This window comes from Coturnix japonica, chromosome 6 (genome assembly GCF_001577835.2).
Source record: "Coturnix japonica isolate 7356 chromosome 6, Coturnix japonica 2.1, whole genome shotgun sequence".
NCBI lineage: Eukaryota > Metazoa > Chordata > Aves > Galliformes > Phasianidae > Coturnix > Coturnix japonica.
Window position 1 is genome coordinate 22,806,064 of NC_029521.1, and position 19,200 is coordinate 22,825,263.

Consider the following 19,200-nt stretch of genomic DNA (forward strand, 5'->3'; position numbering starts at 1 on the left):
CTGGGTATTGCTAACTAGAAGAGGGAGCTGAATGAATTAGCTTTCCCAAGACTCCAAATGTCAGTGTCATTTCCAAGCTACGTGAGCACCTGAAAAACAAGAGTGGATTTAGCTCAGCAATGCCCTGTGAAGGAATTAGGCTTAGCTCCATTTTGTGAATGTGTGGTGCGTGCTTCAGTTCCTCGAGGGATTTACCTGAGGTCGCGCAGGCTGGCTGCACACAGCTCTCCCAACTCTCACTTCAGCATCTTGCCTGCTGCAAAGCTTTCCCTGGGTGTGTAGGGGGCTGAAATGTTGGCCCCTTTTTGATGCTGCTTTGCCCTTTTTGAGAGTGTGTGTAGGTTCTGCAGCTCCTGGCTAGCACAGCAGTGGGCAGAGCAAACAGTCTGTGCTCCTTGCTATGTCTTTTGCTTCTCCTGATGCTCAGCCCACTGCTGCCTCTTCCCAGGTGAATGGTTGGTAGAAAATCCTGTTAGTTGTTTTTGGTTTTCTTTGGGTTTTTGTTAGTTTTTAAAACTAGTGATTTAGTTTTGAAACAAACAAGGAATGATCTCAGGATGGGACAACATGTAGGAAATATCTGACCATGGAGCTCTAATTCATGCTTAAATTCGTGAGGCCCTGCGAGGGTCAGAAGCTCTCCATAACAACAGGGAAGGAGGAGTGTGGTTGCAGCAGTAATGCACAGTAATGCAGTGCCTTTGCAGGTATTTCTGTAAGCTTGTGTGGCTGTGTTTTTCATCTTTGCCTGGTAGTTGAGCAAATGGAAACCAGTTCCCCCAACACCAGAGAACTGGGTGTTCTTCCTCCTCTTTTAATTTTTTTTTTTTCCCTTTTTCCTTTCCAAAACAAACCACAAACCATCCAGTGTTTGATTTGTTCCCAGGTGGGATCCTAACTTTTCCTGCTGGGAGAGCACAGGGTGAGCAAGCGCCAGGCACTAATCCTTCCACAAATGTTAGTTTACTCATCTGCAGCTGTTCTTGGGCAGGGGGGAATAATAGTTATATCTGTTTGTGGCATTTCTGACCAAGGCAGGGGTTCTTTTGATCTTCTCCAGCTGACCAGGAAGAATGTCCTGCATATAAGAGAGTGACTTTCTGAGCATTTGGAAGCATTAGGAGTTTTGTAGTTGAGCTGAACAAACATTGGAGCAATTTTCATTTCTTACAGCTGCATTCTGCTTTACTTCTTGCCCAAGGAAATAGTTTCCAAGTGGCCAGCTCTGTCTGCGATTTGAGCTGTCCTGCATCCTTTTGCTTTCATATATGCTCAAAGAAGGGAAAGTTAATGCAAGGAAGGTATCAGAGGTAGTAAAGGGAAAGGGCAGGGTGCAGGTTTAGTTTGGTTTTGCTTTTTCTTCTAAAGTTTACATTGTTATAATTCTCAGACAGCAATAGATGTAATTTTCTGGTCATAAACCCTGCTCCTTGTTGGAAGAGCTGCATTGACAGGTGAGTTTCTGCTAGTACGTGACACCGGGTGAGCAGGAACAAGGTGTGTTCTGTGCTCTCTGATACCACTTCTCAGAACCTTCTTTCTTTCCTGGTAAGTGCAAGGTCAGCATGCAGCCCACCTGCTGCAGTAATGCTGGAAGCCGCCCTTCGTTGTTCAGGCTCTCCTGCTGAGCAGCACGTGGAGTTAATTTAAGTTACAGCTGCTTGGTGCTTAATGCCAGCTCACTCCTGGGCTTCTGAAATACTGTTGTTTGTGTGCAGAAGTATGTATCCAATAGGAAGAACAGTACTAGGGTCTCTTTCATTTTCCTTCTTTCTTACTGTGCTTTTATCCAATTGCATATCCTATAACGACCTTGGCTGCTAATTCCTTTTTCCTGGGAAGTCCGAGGTTAAATTTACAATAATTTTACAAGGTTAAATTACATGCACTGCTTCCTCTGTTCCAGATGCATGCACTCTGTACCTGAGAGGTACAGCGGCTGTTTGATGACTCCTTAAATATTTCTGACAGTGCAGAGTGGTATTAGATGAACAGCACATGCTTCCCTTCGGGGTGTAAAGGATTTTGTGTAAACAAATATTGTGTACGGTTATATTCTTGGAATGGGTTTTTTGTTAGAAATTAAGATTGTTTTGCTTCCACGAGGTAAAGAAACCAGAATACAATATGAGAAAAGAGATGCGTGGGCTGAAAAAGCTCTGTCCTATCTTAATAGCAACTGGCACCACACAGAATGTGTTCTTGATACTGGCATGTTCCCTACTCGTCATTTTGGAAAGAGGAAAGGTGTTTTCCCAAATAGTAAATTGGCAGCATCCTTTGCTCTTTCACTGATGGACAACTGTATATCTTACAAGTGCTTTCTTCTTGCTGCTAGTAACACCAGTTGCAGTGGTGTCATTAGCTTAAAGCCTGACTATATTTACTAGGCACCAAAATCTGGGGTCTTTTCTATGTTATGAAGAAACAGGCTGTGATTTGAGGTCTGTCAGTGCCTTTGCTGCTGTGGACCCCACGGGGCTTTTCTGCTGGAGCCATGAGAGGTCTAGGCTAGGAATAACTAATTCCGTGGGTTCTTCCCATCCTTGTGCAAGCAGTGTGCCTTCAGGCATGCCATACCTGCAAGGCAGGGTGGGTCCCACCAGGAGAGCTTGGTGTGTGGCATTGGAGGAGGCAGCTGGGGGTGAGCATCTCCTGTTCCCAGCAACTGACTGCAGCAACCCCTGCAGGAGCCCAAGGTACCTCAGCAATCCTTTCCACAGGCGTGGTGCTTAGCCAGGAAACCTCCAAACACAATCATCAAGAATAGCAGGCGAGTTTGGCAAATCTCGGCTATCTTTGCCGCTGACCTAATTCTAGCAGTAAAGCTGAAAATCCGCAGGTCGCAGCAAAGCAGGTTACTGCCTCCTCTGCAGCGAGGCTGCTGCTGGCCAGTGCAGCTGCTCCATGGGAGCGTTGGTGGCACGGAGCTCTGCTTGGAGTGGTGTCGCAGGCAGGAGCACGCTGTGTGTCCCCGATGGTGATTAGACCAGTATTAGTGAGAACGGGGGCACAGGGCACCGTTGGCTATTTAAAGAGCAGGGCTCTATTTTTAACTGCCTTTTAAGAAAGCCAGAGATTTATTAGACCAGACTATTTATAATTAACAGGACTGGGCTGCACGTTGATGTTTAAGGCTTGCTTTGCGTGTTCCTCAGTAGACAAACGCAGGACTGTCACCATATCTTATTGCTAGGTGGTGGAACTGTGATACTTGCAGCATTGGGAACGAGCACAATAGGAAAGTTGGTGCCAAATGATCTCGTGCAAGAGACTCCTGGATGTGACTGTACTGGCAGCAAATAGGTCAGAAAGTGAATGGGACATGGAGCATTTACAGTCTGCGGTGGCTATAAGGGTTAGAACAGTTGGAAGCACAGCTGAGCCCGACAGGGATTTAGCTGGCAGTGCTGTGTATTGTGCTATGTGAGGCTGAAGTTCAGTTAATTAGATTCACCGGGGATTAAAAATACTTTGTGGGTAATGGCCAAGATCAATAGTAATAGACCCTCGATATATATTTTTAGGGGGAGATTAACTTTGATAAATTGTAATAGACTCTACTCCATCTGTTGCTCTTTGATGTCTCTTAACAACTGCCCAAGTTTCATTACCTTCCAAAGGGAGGCAGAAAGCTGTAGGGGAGCTGTGAGGGAAGAGGAGAAACTGATGAAGAGGCGCTGAGAGCGCAGTGCTCGGGCTGGGTGAAAATGAAGGGGTGAGAGAAAATGCCAGGCATTGCTTACCTCGGTTCCTCTGCTGGGCAGATGGCCACTTCTGCTGCTGTCATCACCTTCTCATTGCGAAGTGCAGGCTGCTATACTTGATCTTTTACTACTGAGTTGTGTAGCCTGTCTCATTGGCCGCTCTGAAGATGAGAGAGGTTAGGGAAGGATGAGCAGTCAGCTAGTGAACAGCTGAGAGCTCGTTTTGGAGGAGGCACCTTCGGAACGGATACATTCTCAGCCATGTTTTTATTACTCTGGGCACTCTGCTTTTCTTTGCTATTCCTTTCAGCATCCTAGTTTTGGGAGTCATGGGATTACAGATGGTCACTTTATTACGGTATTAATTTAAGTGAATAATCTGTATTTCAGCCCTCCAGTTTAAAGAGAAACGCTTCAAGATATGCACCACCAGTCACCTGCCTGTCAGGCAGCGTGTTACATGGCAGAGCCGCATTGCCCTGATGTATTTGTTGGTTTTATTATTGCTATTGTTATTACCGCCGTTAATTACAGGTCTCTTAATTTGTGGTTTGTTTTCTGTCCGCCCTTGGTTTGAGAGCACAGTTAGATGTGTGTTAGTTCTCAGCATTTGCACACAGATCTGATCTGGTTAAGATCAGGCTGAACATTTTGCCTGCAGAACGTTTCCATCCCCTTGAATCCCTACGTACAGCGTGTTGTCAGGGCTTTTTATTGTCATTCCTCAAGTTTCATTTCTTTGTTTCTTCCAAACGATTGGCTTAAAAAAACAAGTGTCTGGAGGCTCCCCCCCCTCTTCCCCATTACTTTCTCATGATGCAGTTTATTAACATTTGCAATCCAAATGCTTGTATGCGCCGAGGAGCCACGGGTAGAAATGGGCAGAGAACAGGAGTGGATGAGCGAGTGTTGCGTTCAGCTTGTGGTGAGCACCAAAACATAAATAATCATGTAAGGAGACCTGATGGAAAATCAGAAAGAATGAATGATTGCACAGTGCAGGTGGGGAAGATGAGCTTTAACGGTGCTGTTGTGCACCACATCTCCTTCCCCGTGTGCGCCCGGCGGTGCTGCGCACTGAGCAGTGCGTGCTGCTGCAGGCTGGGGGAGCGCACCGCTCTGCTTACATAACGCTCTGCAGCAGCGCAGGCTCTGCCACAACGCCTGCCTGGCTTTCAGTTTCTTATTCAGGCACTTGGCAGCATCTCCTCTTCCTTCTCTGGAGACACGAAGGCAGGGCTCAAATCCTTCTGCGGACAGGGGAAGGATTAGAGATGAGCACAAGGCAGAACCTGTTGTCGTGTGATGTCTGTTACAGATAAGCGAGTCTCTGACCTGTGAATCGCTTATGGGAGGAAACCATATTTCCCCCCGTTTTCCCTGCCCAGTGGTTTCTGCATGTGTTTTTCATTACTTTTATCTCAAAATCGTTCTGGTCCAATGAATTATTGATGTGGGGTCACTTGCGTTGCTCCAGGAATTGCTTTCTTTAACCAGTGATCCCTCCTGAATTTTTTAAGCCATCTATTAGCTCTGAAATCCAAACAAAGTTGGTGGTTTCTAATTTCAGGGTTAAATTGGACTCGACTTTGAAAAGATGAAGACAGCACAGGGAAAGGATGACCATATTCTTTTCCATCTTAGGATCTTCCTTGTGCTGATGCCTTTGGTGCTTCTTGGGGTTTATTTGGTTTTGTATTGTTTATTTTATATATGTGTATATATATATATAAATTTCTCTTGGAGATCAGGTGTCTGATCCAGCTTCAGTGGGGCTTGAGCTTTGGTATCCCTAATGTTGAGCACAAGCTGAAATTGATTGTTGTATGTCAGCCCTATAGACCTGCAGGCATAGTACAGAAACGTCTGTGAAGTGCTTTCCTTTTCCCTCAGATGCTCTTTCTTTCAACATACAGAAACTGGAATTCAGCGCTTTGAAATGCTGTTGGTCATCTCCTGCTGGGAGAGAGGCTTGATCTTCTAAAGATGGGCAGTGTCTGTGTCAGTGTGCGTGTGCACGTGTGTGTGTTCTGCAGATGTTCCAGCCTTGATTCAGCGCTGTCTCTCAGCAGTGCCTGGCTGCAGGGTAGTGCTGAGTCCCGTAAAGTGCTGCTTCAGAGCTGATCATGTACGTGGTTTAATGACTTCTAGGCAGAAAAAACTTTCTTCTCTCTCTCAGTTTCCATTGCTTCTGCCAATGGTAGAAGATGGAAAGGGAAAAAACAAAAAAAAAACCAAAAAAAAACCTAACAACAAAAACCAGCCTGTATCAGCAGAATAGCTGCAGTCTCTCCAAGTATGCTCATATTCAGGTACTTGCCCGAATCTGGCTAGAACTGAGATCTCTTGGTAGATCTGGCTGCAGTGAGCTTCGGCTGGGCTCTCCAAGGGGTATGGAGCAGATTCAAGGGATGCCGTGTGTCTCCTTGAGCCCAATGGCTGTGATGTCACTGCTGCAATCTGGGGAGAGAGACAACTCAAGCAGAGAGGCTGAGCTCAGCAGGGAACATGCCACAAGGGGCAGTGCTGTCTCTATAAGGGCTCCTCGGGCACTGAGGGCAGGTGGGCTCCCAGCCCCTTTGTGGCCAGCGAGTACAAGGCTTGGAGCTGTGTCCCCAGCTCTCTGAGGCAGGGGCTATAGGCAATCCCCAGGTGTGGAGGAGGCTGTGGTGCAGAGGTTGACTCCTACTGCTACCCCTCAGAAACATCCCTGGCAGAGTAGGTGGAAGGAAACAGGGATTAATTATTTAATTGTTTGTTTATGTATTTGCACCCAAACCACTTCCTGCACTGCAGTTTTGATTCAGGCAGTGGGGAGCCCAGTTTCCGCAGTGGGATTTAGATGCGGGTTGTGCAGTGAGACAGCTGAATCTATGAGCAAAAAGCATGCAGAAATAAAGGTTTCCTCCCAGTACCTTATATAATCAGAAGGGATGATGTCATTGGGAGCCAGAGAGGAGAGCAGGCTGTGAAATTACAGCCCTCTGCAGCCAAGCAAAGCCAAGTGCAAGCAGGGGCAATGTGGAGCAAGGACTAGGCTCCTCTGGGAGAGGCCAGGGGCTCAGGCTGGAGGAGACCTAGGGCACCATTGGAAGCAGATACTTCACATACAGTCAGGAGCTGTCGCACAGCACAAGGTGGAAAGGAAAGAGCAGCATGTGCCCAGCACACAGAGACAGAGCTGCTACTTCAAAGGCTGACACCTCTCTCCCACCAGCAGCCCCCCATGGCTCGCTGTGGGTCGGTTCCCTCTAGCTGAGGAACTGGAACTGAAGCTCTCCTTCTGTCCTTCTCTTTCTTTCTGAGATCAGGCAGTGAGAGGCAGCAGCCCTCTGTGCCCAGCCTGAGTTGTTTCTCTGTTACATAACAATACGGGCATTTAGACTTGTTTTCCCAGATATTGGCAGATGCATCAAATATTGGCATAACCCAGTGATTTACATGGAAAGCCGGCAGGCTCTGTCTGCAGCCTGTGCAATGCTGGCATTTTCATTGAGTGTGAGAGCCTACAGCGGTGTCAAAGCCATGTTGTAGGGATCCAGGTAAGCAAGTGGGAGAGGCATTACTATTGTGGCCTGACTCTGGGATTACGGCTGTCCAGGTACAGCTATGCAACTTGATAAGGAAGATTAATAGGCTTGTGATTGCTCTCACCCTGAAACAGGCTCTGCTAAGTTTGCTCTGATGCTTTTGAGAGTTGGAAAGGAACATGCTCACATGATGGCTCAATGTGGGGGCTCTGAAGCTCGCTTTTCAGCCCTTACTTGCAGGGTGCTGCTATTTTCTCTGGTCTGCCGTGGTCCTGGGGCAGAAGTAAGACTGATCCAGTTGGAGTTTCAGCATTTGTTCTCTCTTTCAATGGTTGGATTTTTGCACACAGCTTTCAGATGCCTGACAAGGTTGATTTTTACCAAATGCAAAAAGAATCCAGCTTTTGACACAGCAGGTCATGGTTCCTTCCATCTAACATTGTCTGGTTAGTTGTGTCCGTGCTCATTCTTACTCAGCCCTGATCTCTGTTCCTAGAACCACAGTTCTTGGTGCAGGGCCTTCCCATTCCTTGCAGTGCCTGGGACTCAGATTGTGAATGCACTGTGCTTTTCCCTCCACATTTAGGAGTGTATCATGATACACCCGAAACTGGTCAGATGTTGGTTTCCCAAACTTATTCCCTGTTTCCACTTCCCTATGACGTGGAGCTGGCCCTGCTCCTCAGTCCCTGCTCTGCCTGCCAGCAGTCAGTGCCCAGTGTCACTTGGGATGACAAGTGCCAGCAAACCAGCACTGCTTTTTCATTGCTGGGCAAAGCACCTGCAGTGAGTGCACACAGCTCCTGTTGATCAGCCTGTATGCTGAAGATAAGCTTCTAGGTAGCTAAAACCCAAAAAAGTAAAGCTCGTGTTAGCCATAAGTGCTTACTATTAGTAGAGTTTGCCCTAGAGCGTTCTAAGGAAGGAAGAGATGAGATTGATGCGATATATCTTTTTTTCTGTTGTTTGATTTTTCTGATTATGATGTTCTCACCCTCCTTGTTGTTAATGTTTAATGAAAAACTTGTGTTCTTCAAGGGCCTTGCTGGTCATGCGCGGCCCTGTGGCTGTTCTTGAGACAGAATGCTGGACCCTTTGTATAGAGATTTATAATAGAAATACTGAGGAGCTCACAGCTCCGGCACTGCTAGCAAACACTCCTCCGTGCTGACAGTTCATCAGCAAAACCCCTGACCCTTCCACCCTTAATCATCCTTGCTTGTCACTGACATAATTGCCTGATTACAGACTCTTCTCCCCCACCCCTTTCAAACTGGGAGCAATAGTGAATTTGAAAAACAAATGGAAATGAACTGTCCATGCTCTTTAGTTTTTTTCCTCCCTGTATTGAGGTGGATCAGGCTAAGATTCGGTTTCTTTGTGTACGAGCAGGGGCTGGGATAGGCTTTCAGGACTCTTTTGCACCGGTGTTTCTTGCATGTGAATGGTGAAGCTGATGTCATTGTGTTATTGATTGAGATGACAAGTTTAGACATAAATCATTAATGTCTGAGAAAGGGAAAGGGAGGGGAGAAAAAAAGGCAACCCTCGCTTGATAGTTTTCCATAAATTTGCTGTTTGTTCCTGCATACGTGATACAGAGGAGGATCAGTGGGGTTTCTTTTCCTACGCAGCCTGAGGATGACGTGCTTTGCTTCTGCTGCCCAAACCATTTCCCCCACATTTCTGCAGAAAATGGCTCAAACCATCAGCGATGCTGTTGTGCTTGAGACTCTCTTTGGAGATGTGATCCAAGGTCAGCAGGCTGCCCAGAGGAGGGGTTCAGGCTCTCTTGTTCCCACTGACCTTGCACCCCAGCAGCCTTTCAGACTTAGGCCCAGTGCAGCGCTTGGGCCATATAATTGCCAGCAGGGATTGTTTGGGTGTGTTAAGCTAACCGGTTTTGTTCATTGCTCTTTCAAATTTTGTGCAAAGAAATGTTAGAAATGTTGCTTGGATTGGTTCATAGCAAATGTCCCTGAACTGACCCTGAACTGACAATGCACAAGTGTGTGTGCGGTGGTAGCAGTCATTTGAAAGTGCTCTCACAGAGTTCTCAGCACAACAGCGAGTAGCTGAGGGAAATGCAACCCCTAAGATATTTGTACCGACTGTGCCTTGTGTCTGCGCAAAGTTCATCCACTGAATCAGATTATCAGTTCAGACAGCAAGAAAATAAACAGTGTCTGTCAGGGGTTAGCAATCGTGCAAGTATTGGTGAGCAGATGCTGTTTGCAGTGTAAATAGCTTAGTGGCAGTCTGTCCTGGCACCTGTGGAGAATCTTGTGATGCATGAAGGGAAGGAAATATGGAAAGTGGCTCACAGAATGGAAGCAGAGAAGGAAATGACATTGCATTTCTGCAAACTAACTCTGATCCCCTTCTCCCCTTGCAGCCGAGCTCACCTCCGCCTGTGTCTAGAGCGCTTAAAAGTTCTGATACCACTCGGACCAGACTGCACCAGGCACACGACGCTTGGGCTGCTGAACAAAGCCAAAGCACATATCAAGGTAAGGGCTGCGTTTCTCAGCTTCTTTCCATCTGGGCTGACTGGAAGTGCAATTCAGTTGCTCGCTCTTGCTGCTGAGAGATGGTTTTATGTTGAAGGAGACTGGCACCTTTGTTTAATATATAGATGTATTAAATAAGTGCTGCCCCCTTGTTTAATCGTTAATCATTACTACAAGCCACACTGTGCAGAGTGTCCGTAATGAACTCCATTAACTATGAAAACGTTTGATTAGACTAAGGGTCTTGTTTTGTATTGTGATCAGCCACTGACAACAGAAGGTCTTAAAAGAAAAACATGCTTACTGCTGAATAACTCCACTTTGATGGGAAATGTGTTTTTTTGTCATGTTTTTTTTTTTTTTTTTTTTTTTATGATGTGCTAGTAAGTTTCCATTGCTGAAGCATTAGCACAAAACCTCAAGAGTGAGACAGGGTTGGCTTACTGAAGTTTCATACGTGAAGCAGCCAGCCCAGCACTTTTCTAGTTTCACTTCTGGCAGAGTGAAGCATGAAAAGAAAATACAGCGTTGTCAGTATCTGGAAAAAGCTGAAATCCTTTGTCATAGCTCAGGATAGTGGGAGGGAGGATGGGTGGTGAAGGAGAAAAAGCACTGCTGGAGGGACAGGGTTAGCCTGAAATGACTCCTCCTTATGCAATGTGCTTGTTGTAGGAAACAAAGAACAGTGCCCTGGTAGATTTCCCAGCTGTGATCAAAGAAATCTGTAGTAGGTTATGTAAATCACTCACTAAATAGAAAACTGTTTTTGAGAAATCCTACTAAACCTTGCAGCAAGGAATGCGGAGCTCCCAGGGCACGTTTTTATGTTACAGTGAAATATAACAAATAGTAGATTGGTTTAGTTAAGGGAATTGAGGCCCCTTTGTGGACATCCGTGGTAATGCAGGTGGCAGAACCCATGCGGAATGACCCACGAACTGCTATGCTTAGATTAGTTTCATTTAGAGAGGCTCTGTCTTCAAAGCCTTTCCAGCATATATGATTTATCAGGGTTTGGAAAATGGAAAAATTGTGAAGAGATAGCGTGGAAACTGCCAAGAGAGGCTTCAGGAACCTGGAAGGCAGCTTCTTTCAGTGCTCTTACAGCTTAAATCCTTCCAGGATCTGGAAATGTCCTAAATAAAGCAGGTGGCTGGACAGTAGAGGTGGGAGGGAAGGATAAAAGGATGAAACTTGTTACTGAGATGTATTTGATCATGTCAGAAACTTGAAGAGGTCGAGAGAAGAAGCCAGCACCAGCTTGAGAACCTGGAACGAGAACAAAGGTTTCTAAAGAGAAGACTGGAACAACTACAGGGTCCTCAGGAGATAGAGCGAATACGAATGGACAGCATTGGATCTACCATTTCCTCTGATCGTTCGGACTCTGAGCGAGGTGGGTGTCTCTGAACTGATGTTGAATCTCCAGGGCTCTGAGAGGAGGAAGCATGAAGACAGATCCATTTCTTGTCTCTCAGTTATGCCCTTCTCTGTGGTCTTTGGTATTTAGGCTACTGATTTTGCTCGCACATGTATGCACATGCATGCACATACACACATACCCTCTCCTACAAGGGCAGGCTGAGTGAACCAAGGCTGTTTGGCCTGCAGAAGTGAAGGCCCTGAGGTGACCTGATAGCAGCCTTTCAGTATCTAAAGGAGAGCTATAAGAACGAAAGGGACAGATTCTTTAGCATAGTCTGTGGTGACAGGACAAGGGGAAATGGTTTCAAAGTAAAAGAGGGGAGATTTAGATTGGGTATAAGGAAAAAGTGTTTTACAGTGAATGATGTTGAGGCACAGGAACAGATTGCACAGAGATGTGGTGCAAGCCCATCCCTGGAGACGTTCAAGATCAGGCTGAATGGGGTTCTGAGCAACCTGATTGAGCTGTGGATGTCCCTGTTCACAGCAGGGGAGTTGGACGAGATGACCTAAAAAGGTCCCTTCCAAATCTAAGGATTTTATGATTCTGTAGCATACATAGAAATTTTTGTCTTTTGCATAAACTGTTAGTAGTTTAAAGAATCACTGCTTTTGTCAACTCACAGATTCCTGTGGCATTTAATGTGACCTGTTCTCTGAAGAGCTCTCCAAGAAGTGAAAGCATTACTTAAAAAACATAAATGGCTGTAGTCACATGTTGGTAGCCAAATACTTGTCGAAGATGGAATATCCATTGTGCTTTTATTTTGTATGTTTTGGCATCACAAAGGCATGCTGCAAGGCAGCATCTAACATCTTATTCCCTCCAGTGTATTTCCCATTTTGGGGCCCACTGTGCCATAACTAAGCACAAACAGAACTAAGCAAATTGACTCTTAAAATTCCAGGAATCGTTCTACCACCACCTCCCTTTCTTTTCTAAGCTTCTTATCAGTTCATCTCAATTTAAACTGGATGGAGATCATCTGAATAGCTAAATGAATTTGGATAATTTTCTTTTTTGAACCATCTCAGCTGTGGGTCCTGGGTAGGCACAATAGATGTTTCGATATTTACTGACAGCCAAGCGTCCTGTGTAATTTGTGTCTGAATTTGCAGCTTGGGGGGAGGGGGAAGAAAAAACAAAAAACAAATGGGAAATTTTTTAAATGCTGTGAAAACCAAGATGCCTGGTTGACTGGATTTCTGCTTTCTAATTCCTTCTTGGGGAAAAAAAAAAAAAAAAAGGGATTTAAGCTTTTAGTTCCACCATCAGAAAATAACCCAAATCCTCCTGGTAATGCCCTCTATTTGTGATCCCAGCTTTCAAAAAGCGATGTCAAGCGAGTAGTGTGGTACAAGGGTAACTTCATGCTCTGTTTTCTCTTTTATCCTCTGTTTTATTATATTATATATATTTTTTTCTTTTGTTTCCAATCCTGGGGTGATACAGTTCCAAAGAACAGAGGTAGAATAACAAGCTCAGTGCATGGGGTGGCCCAGCTATGCTGGTAGTGTGGTCTGCATGCTTGGGGAGTCAACTCCTTTTGCAAACTCCCTAAGAAAAACTCCAGGCTGGTAGCTAATCTTTTTATAAATAATTTCTATAGCCTGTCCTGCTTCAAGGAAGAACATTGAAAGTCTTCCTACCAGAGTGTTGCCTCATCTCTACCAAGGGAGTCCTGGCAGCTTGCTGGCCTGAAAGGAGCAGTTGTGTTTGCGGTGCTAATCTGTGTGTTTCTCTCGTTTCCTTTTTTTAGAAGAGATTGAAGTGGACGTTGAAAGCACAGAGTTCTCCCATGGAGAAGTGGACAATATCAGCACAACCAGCATCAGTGACATTGATGATCACAGCAGCTTGCAGAGTATTGGGAGTGACGAGGGTTACTCCAGCGCCAGTGTCAAGCTCTCGTTTGCTTCCTAGAACCAAGTGAGATGACAGTGCAGGGTGAATGATTTCACTGGGGTGATCAAACTGGGTCCTAGATGCCAGTATCCTCTTTCAGAAATGACATATTGACAGCTAGTCCTGGAGAGACCTGTAAATAAAACCTTTTGGGTAAAGGAAGAAACCCACACGTTCATTTGGTCACGTTACCAATTCCAATTCCTGCTGGCAAAAAGTTAGACCAAACTATAGTCCCATTGAAGTCAGCGATAACCATTTGTTTCTGTGGGACCTGGATATAGACCTTAGTGACAAAACACTTTGTTTTGAATTTATTTGTTTGAAAGAGGATACTAGAGAATCATCCCTCTCTTTCTGTCATGAGATCTGGGAAACGTCACAATTTTGTATGTTGCATTCAGGTTGAACAACCTAATTTAGGCCCTTCTGAAGAGCTTTTGTGGTCCTAAAAGGACCATGTCCTACAATTTATCACAATCCAATGCTGTTGTAATGTACTAGGAAAATTTTGAGGACATAAGTAGCCTAGGGATAACAACATCAACAATAATATTAAGGTCTCATTCTGTGCCCAGAGAGAGGGGCGGCAAAGAGATGTTCAGGAAAGATTACCATTCAGCTCAGCTTTCTGTTGGACATCATTTAAAAAGCAAGTACCTCTGATGCGTGGCTAAAGCAAGGGGTACACACTTGTAATCTACCAGCACTTCATGGGCTGTGTCACACCTCAGGCTGTGACACCAACAGCAGATCTCCCGGTAGATGCGTGCCCATACGCCGGCACACAGCCAGCTGAGGACAGAAAGAAACCAGCACATAGAAGAGGTGATATGCCAGAAAGTCATGCCCAGATACTGAGCCACTATGACCTTTTTATTTGATGAGATTTTTTGATAAACATTTGTAAATGTGTTGGGAGAGAAAACACCCCAAGTCTGATGCGTCTTTTTAGAGCTTGTCCATACAAAACCTTAGATGTCTTTTATATGAATTTATGCCATGAAAAGATCCCTGTTTTGATGAAGCACTTGACCCAATGAAATGCAAAGATGCTTTTTGTCATGCACACAGTGGATGGAGGCTGTGCTAGCTGCAGAAGGCCAGATTTGGTGAGGGTTTCTTCAAATTTCTTTTTAGAATCATTCCCTTTGCTGACTTTTGAACTTCCAGTCCAGTAGTTAACCTAGTTAAGCTCAGCACGTCTCTCACGTTGATGTAATGTTTTTGACTGCACGTCCTGTTCCCAAGGGCCTTGCCATCATACCTGTGCAGGTGCTGTTAAGAGCTGTTCTAGCAAATGTTTTCTAATTTTCTCAGAGACGAGCATTCTAACCTGCACTTTGAGGGCTTTGCTTTTTTATTTTGTGTCTTTTTAATGGCCAGGATTATTTCATTTTCCACGTTTAAAAAAACAAACACCTTAATAGAGTTCTCACCTATGGCATTGTTTGAAACTTTGTATTATCCTTAAGTAATTTAACTACCCCTCATTACTAAGAAAAGAAGAGGAAAAAAAAATGCTTTATAAAATTCATAACTTATTGCTGATTTGAATGGGTTGTTAATTTTCAGTCCTTTAGACTTTATTTTATTGTTTTAGGTAGGGTTGGGCAAAAAGGTAAAATAAAATAAAAAATAAAATAAAATAAAAAACAACCATATTTAGCAGTGCAGTGGAATTGTGTTTAAATGTTAGCATATGGTCCCCATTAAAGTAGCACTTTAACGCCATTAAACATTTCTGTATCTGAAATGAGTTGTGTTCTTCCATCTTGGTCATTCGTATCACTTTAGCTGACACTTTGTTCTTCTCGTGCCCTTTGATCCTGTGGTCAGAAGATCTTGAGTGATTCCGCTGTCGAGTTCTGCGTTATGATGAATTGCCTGTGTTTAACTATTCTGGTGTTTTCCCCGCTCTTCTCAAAATGTGTCATCCCCTGTAAGAGGCACAACACATACACTTGAGTAGAGAAATAATCTTTCCGTGGCTGAACTATTTCTGTTTGTCCTGTGTGATTGTTTTTTGTTTTTAAAGTATTTTTAATTTGTTTATTATGTCTGGATCAGGTAGCTGTGAAATCTATCTTCACTTGTGTGTATGTAATGCAGTGGCTCCGTACATCTGTTCTTCCTTCTGGGAGGTGACCTGGAAGGAACAGGAGTCTGTCACAGACTGAAATGAGTGCTAGGTTAATTAATAGGGCCCAAGGGTTTTGGAAGAAGAATGTGCTGCTCAGATTTGTTAGGGGTCCATGTAACCTTTGGATGACAGGAGTTTGGGGTAGTGATGATGAAGGGGAATCTTTAGCTCTAGCAAGCCTGACTTTGTTTATTCATTATTACTCTACTTGAAAGTGTTGATCACTGGCAGCTCTGGTGCTGAGCAGCTGAATTCCAATGGAAATTTCTTAACTAATGGCCTTTTTCTTTAGCTGTCTCAGCGCCTCCTCCTTCCTGTTATTCTTGTTTCTTTTAAATGACCACTGGGGAAAGAAATATCACACCTGAGAAATACTGAAATTTGAGAGTTGCTCTGTTCTCTTAGCTGGTTTAAAACTGTCACATGTCTATGGTTGGTTTAAGTGTGATTGAAATGTTTGCTTGCATGCAACAGGGCCAGTATCACCCACCTTTTATAGCATTGTTGGCTTGGAGAAGACTGGTATCAGCTGCAGGTACTGGGGGAAAATGTAGCAGGGAGAGATGAGTTTATCGTGACTTCACCAAAGGCAGATCATGCCTGACCAATCTGGTGGCCTTCTAAAGTGGTGTGGTGGCATCTGTGGACAACATAATGTCATCAATTTCCCTTTACTTGGACTTCTGTAAGGTCAAGCTCCTCATCTTTTGAAAGCTGAGATGGTCCTTCATACCGCTTAACTTTGAGAGAATCCATAGAGCGAAATTTACTGGCCCTAGATGTCTACACACCAGGTTGTTTTGACCCAGAGTAATGCCGTAATGTGGGCATGGAGTCACATTTCCCTTCTGTATTTGCGAAATGGAGTGAGAGTCTTTGTATGGTTTTTTTCTTATATGCTATTGTTTTGTGGCCCACTTTTATGTTAGGAGTGTAACAGAAGCCCTGAATCTATTCCCTATGTAATTTTACAAGAATACGGTGCTTTTTGCCATGAAACAGAATCAGATGTGCTTTCCTTAGGCAGCACACACACCATACACACACACAGCTCCTTCGTAAGCTCATTCTGCCGAGTCCTCCCTCTGCAAATTACATCCCTGATGGGTCCTTTTGCTACGGACAAACCCATTAAAAAGACCATCCAGCATTTTCCTTCTTTTGACACAAGCGCATTACAGTATGTCATCTTGTGTCTGCACACAAGGTGGAGATGACTATCTGGCTGCATTTGTCACGCTTATCCTGTGATGAGTTGTCACTTGAAGGTCATTTTAATGTCCGTTCCATTAGAGGCCTGTCACTGACGGAAGGTGGTCGCAAATCTGTCTGTCTCAAGAAATCTGTAGGTCAACGGGAATGGGGTTAACTGCACATATGGATCATTTTCCAGGTTTTGTCATTGTGCTTTCGTTCCGTTTGTTTGCTTGCGTCTGTTACTGGGCTCTGAGCTCCAGCCTCTCCTTTTTTGCTCTTTGTTCTCTTTTCCATGCTGCTCCTTGTTTGTAACCCATGGTTTTCGTGTTGCTCTGTTGAAACTGAAGAAATATTTGGCCTCACCGTCGTGTTCACTAATTGGAAGAGTCTTGTTTGCCCCAGAACTGTAAACTATGACTGTTAAATGTTTTCTGGCACCAGCTCTACGTCACCAGAAAGAGAAATTCAGGCGACTTCCAGGAAGGTCGTGGTTTTTTGTGTTTTATTTAAGGCAATTCATTCTGAATTTAGAGAGGGCGCTAATAATATTAACAAAGAGGGGGGGAAAAAAGTCCATAAATAACAGAATAAAATCTGTTTTTCTGTTGTTTTTCCTGGAGCTTTGTCCTGTGGGCAGATTCTCTGTTGAGCGATTAATTCTGTGCTCTGATAGCGACTGAAACTCCTCTGCATCCAAGATAAATGCTCTGAGTTGTCCCACAGACCCCCAGGGAAGAGGAGTGCATCTCTCTTCCTCTGTGTTCTTCAGTCTGCACAAGGTATCTAGGAAGTTAACGCTGTTGAAAATGCTGATGTGCTGTCGGACGTGCTTGAAATTGGCTGATAGATCTAAGTGATGGCTGGGAGGATGAACATGGGGCTGAAGAGTGGCTGACTGCATACCCAGTGTCTCCCTTTGGAGCTACACGTTACAGAAAGGTTTAACTGATGATGATACGTTTGTGCTGAGCCCTGATTGACTGCTCATTTCCTCCTGCAAAGAGGAGCGATGTGTTTAATTAATAGGCAGAAGGAGGAATACAGAGGCAGCGGGTTTTGGTGCTGTGGATGTGCTGAATACTACAAAATATCTATTATTTAGCATTTCTGTTGGTGGTGATGCTCTGTTTGACCCAAGCTGAGGAATTCTCTCCAAAGGGAGGATGCTGTTAGAGGTCTTGAGAGGCTTGTACAGGAAAAGGCATTTGAGATCTGGATGGAAAGGTGATGCACGCGTTGCCTGCAGCACTTGGCTGTGTGGGGCTGTAACTGATGTCCCTGCAGGCCAAAGGTGTGAGATGTTTTCTTTATGGAATGCCTTCAATGTTAACCATGCTGGTAGGGCTATGGGTAATACTTGATTATTATTTTGTTAACGCTGTCCTACCACACAGGAAAAAGTTGTCCCCTTTGGTTGTGGTACCCACATGAAGCCTTGGGAAGAGGCAGCTGCTCTTTGGGACATGGACAGAGGCTGAGGCTTTGCAGGTCACCTTTTTTACCCCTCCTTAGTGTCGTGCTTGTGTGTATGTGTGATGGAAGGGCAGGCAGAAGGGCTGTCAGCTGGGCTCAACATGCAGGGTGCTGTGGACACTGGCCCACTGGGGAGGAGCTCACATGAACTTCCCTGTTGGGATCCTCTGCTGTTAAGTAATGAGGCCAAATGTAAATCCAGAATCCATGCTGCTGCCTAAGAGGGGCTCAGTGCTGACTTCAGTGGGACCGAGCTGACAACTGAACGTTTCCACTCATCCACTTCCAAACATCCTGACTGAGTGAGCTGGTGGGGTGAGCTGATGAATTTGGCCTTTAATGAATCATTTGACACCTAGTTTGCCTCTGTGTCTTTGCCCATAAAATGTGGATTATAGTCTGCTGTGCCGTGGTCATGCAGAGAAGCTTCATTTTAATATGACGTTTACTCAGAGGAATCAAAGCACTACCCTGGATTTACATCAGTCTTCAGCTGGTGGAGGGAGTAAAGAATAGTTCTGGCCTTGTGGAGCCATGAGGTGTGTTTGCAATGCTGGAGATATGGTGTTAACCAAGCTAAGAAGTCAGGCAGAGAGGAATAATGAGTGAATGTGTCTGAGAACTGCTAATAGTGCTAATCCCACCTCCAGGGATGTTCCTGGGTTGGGATTTTTCAGCAGTGAGGTTCTCTGGGATGTTTCATCATACGGATCTGACTGTTGTGTGTATGGGTCTGGAGGACACTGGCATTTCCTATTTCCTTCCAGCCATAGCTCTCACGTGCCTCCTCCACAAGGTGGTAATTACAGGTGTAGGCTGGGAGAAGCTGGATGTAGCTTTCATAGTGAGCCGGAATGGCACTCCATGTGTGTGCTGTCAGTTTGCCCCTTCTGTAATGCCCCATTGAGTTTGTGAATGTTGCAGCAGGGCTGTTTGTGCAATGAATAATTATGATCTTGAGGAACATGCAGCAAAATCTTCCATCAGCATTCATCATGGGAAAGCTTTGCACTTCTGCATGGACCAAGGAGTCACAGCAAGGTGAGTTCAGCTTAGAAAGATCGTTCCTTTACAACAGGAAATAGAATGCTTTTGTTTAGCTGCATTCACTGAGACTTCAGAACCTCTGAAGTCAAGAGAAGCTGTTTAATCAGTCAGGTCATATGTAGCCAGCTTGGCTGTATGGCATGGATGTTTACCACGCTGGTGATGCAAACATCTCTGTCTCTTTTGCAGTGTGATTTAAATGAAGCTTTTTAAAGAGCAGATAAAGACTGAATAAGTAGTGCAATGCAGAGAGCATTGATCA

At 44.8% G+C, this 19,200-nt stretch overlaps 1 protein-coding gene across 2 annotated transcripts in view; it reads left to right on the forward strand.

Moving 5' to 3' along the window:
- MXI1 (MAX interactor 1, dimerization protein) overlaps nt 1–16,901 on the forward strand; it is a 52,007-nt gene extending 35,106 nt beyond the window's left edge. The window contains exons 4-6 of one of the 2 annotated variants that reach the window (XM_015867157.2): nt 9,633–9,747; nt 10,972–11,143; nt 12,933–16,901. In XM_015867157.2, the coding sequence (XP_015722643.1) occupies nt 9,633–9,747; nt 10,972–11,143; nt 12,933–13,096 (451 nt within the window). In that variant the 3' untranslated portion in view covers nt 13,097–16,901. The remainder of the gene's footprint in view (nt 1–9,632; nt 9,748–10,971; nt 11,144–12,932) is intronic. The other variant, XM_015867159.2, reaches the window with a different exon arrangement.
- Nucleotides 16,902–19,200: the final 2,299 nt, after the last annotated feature.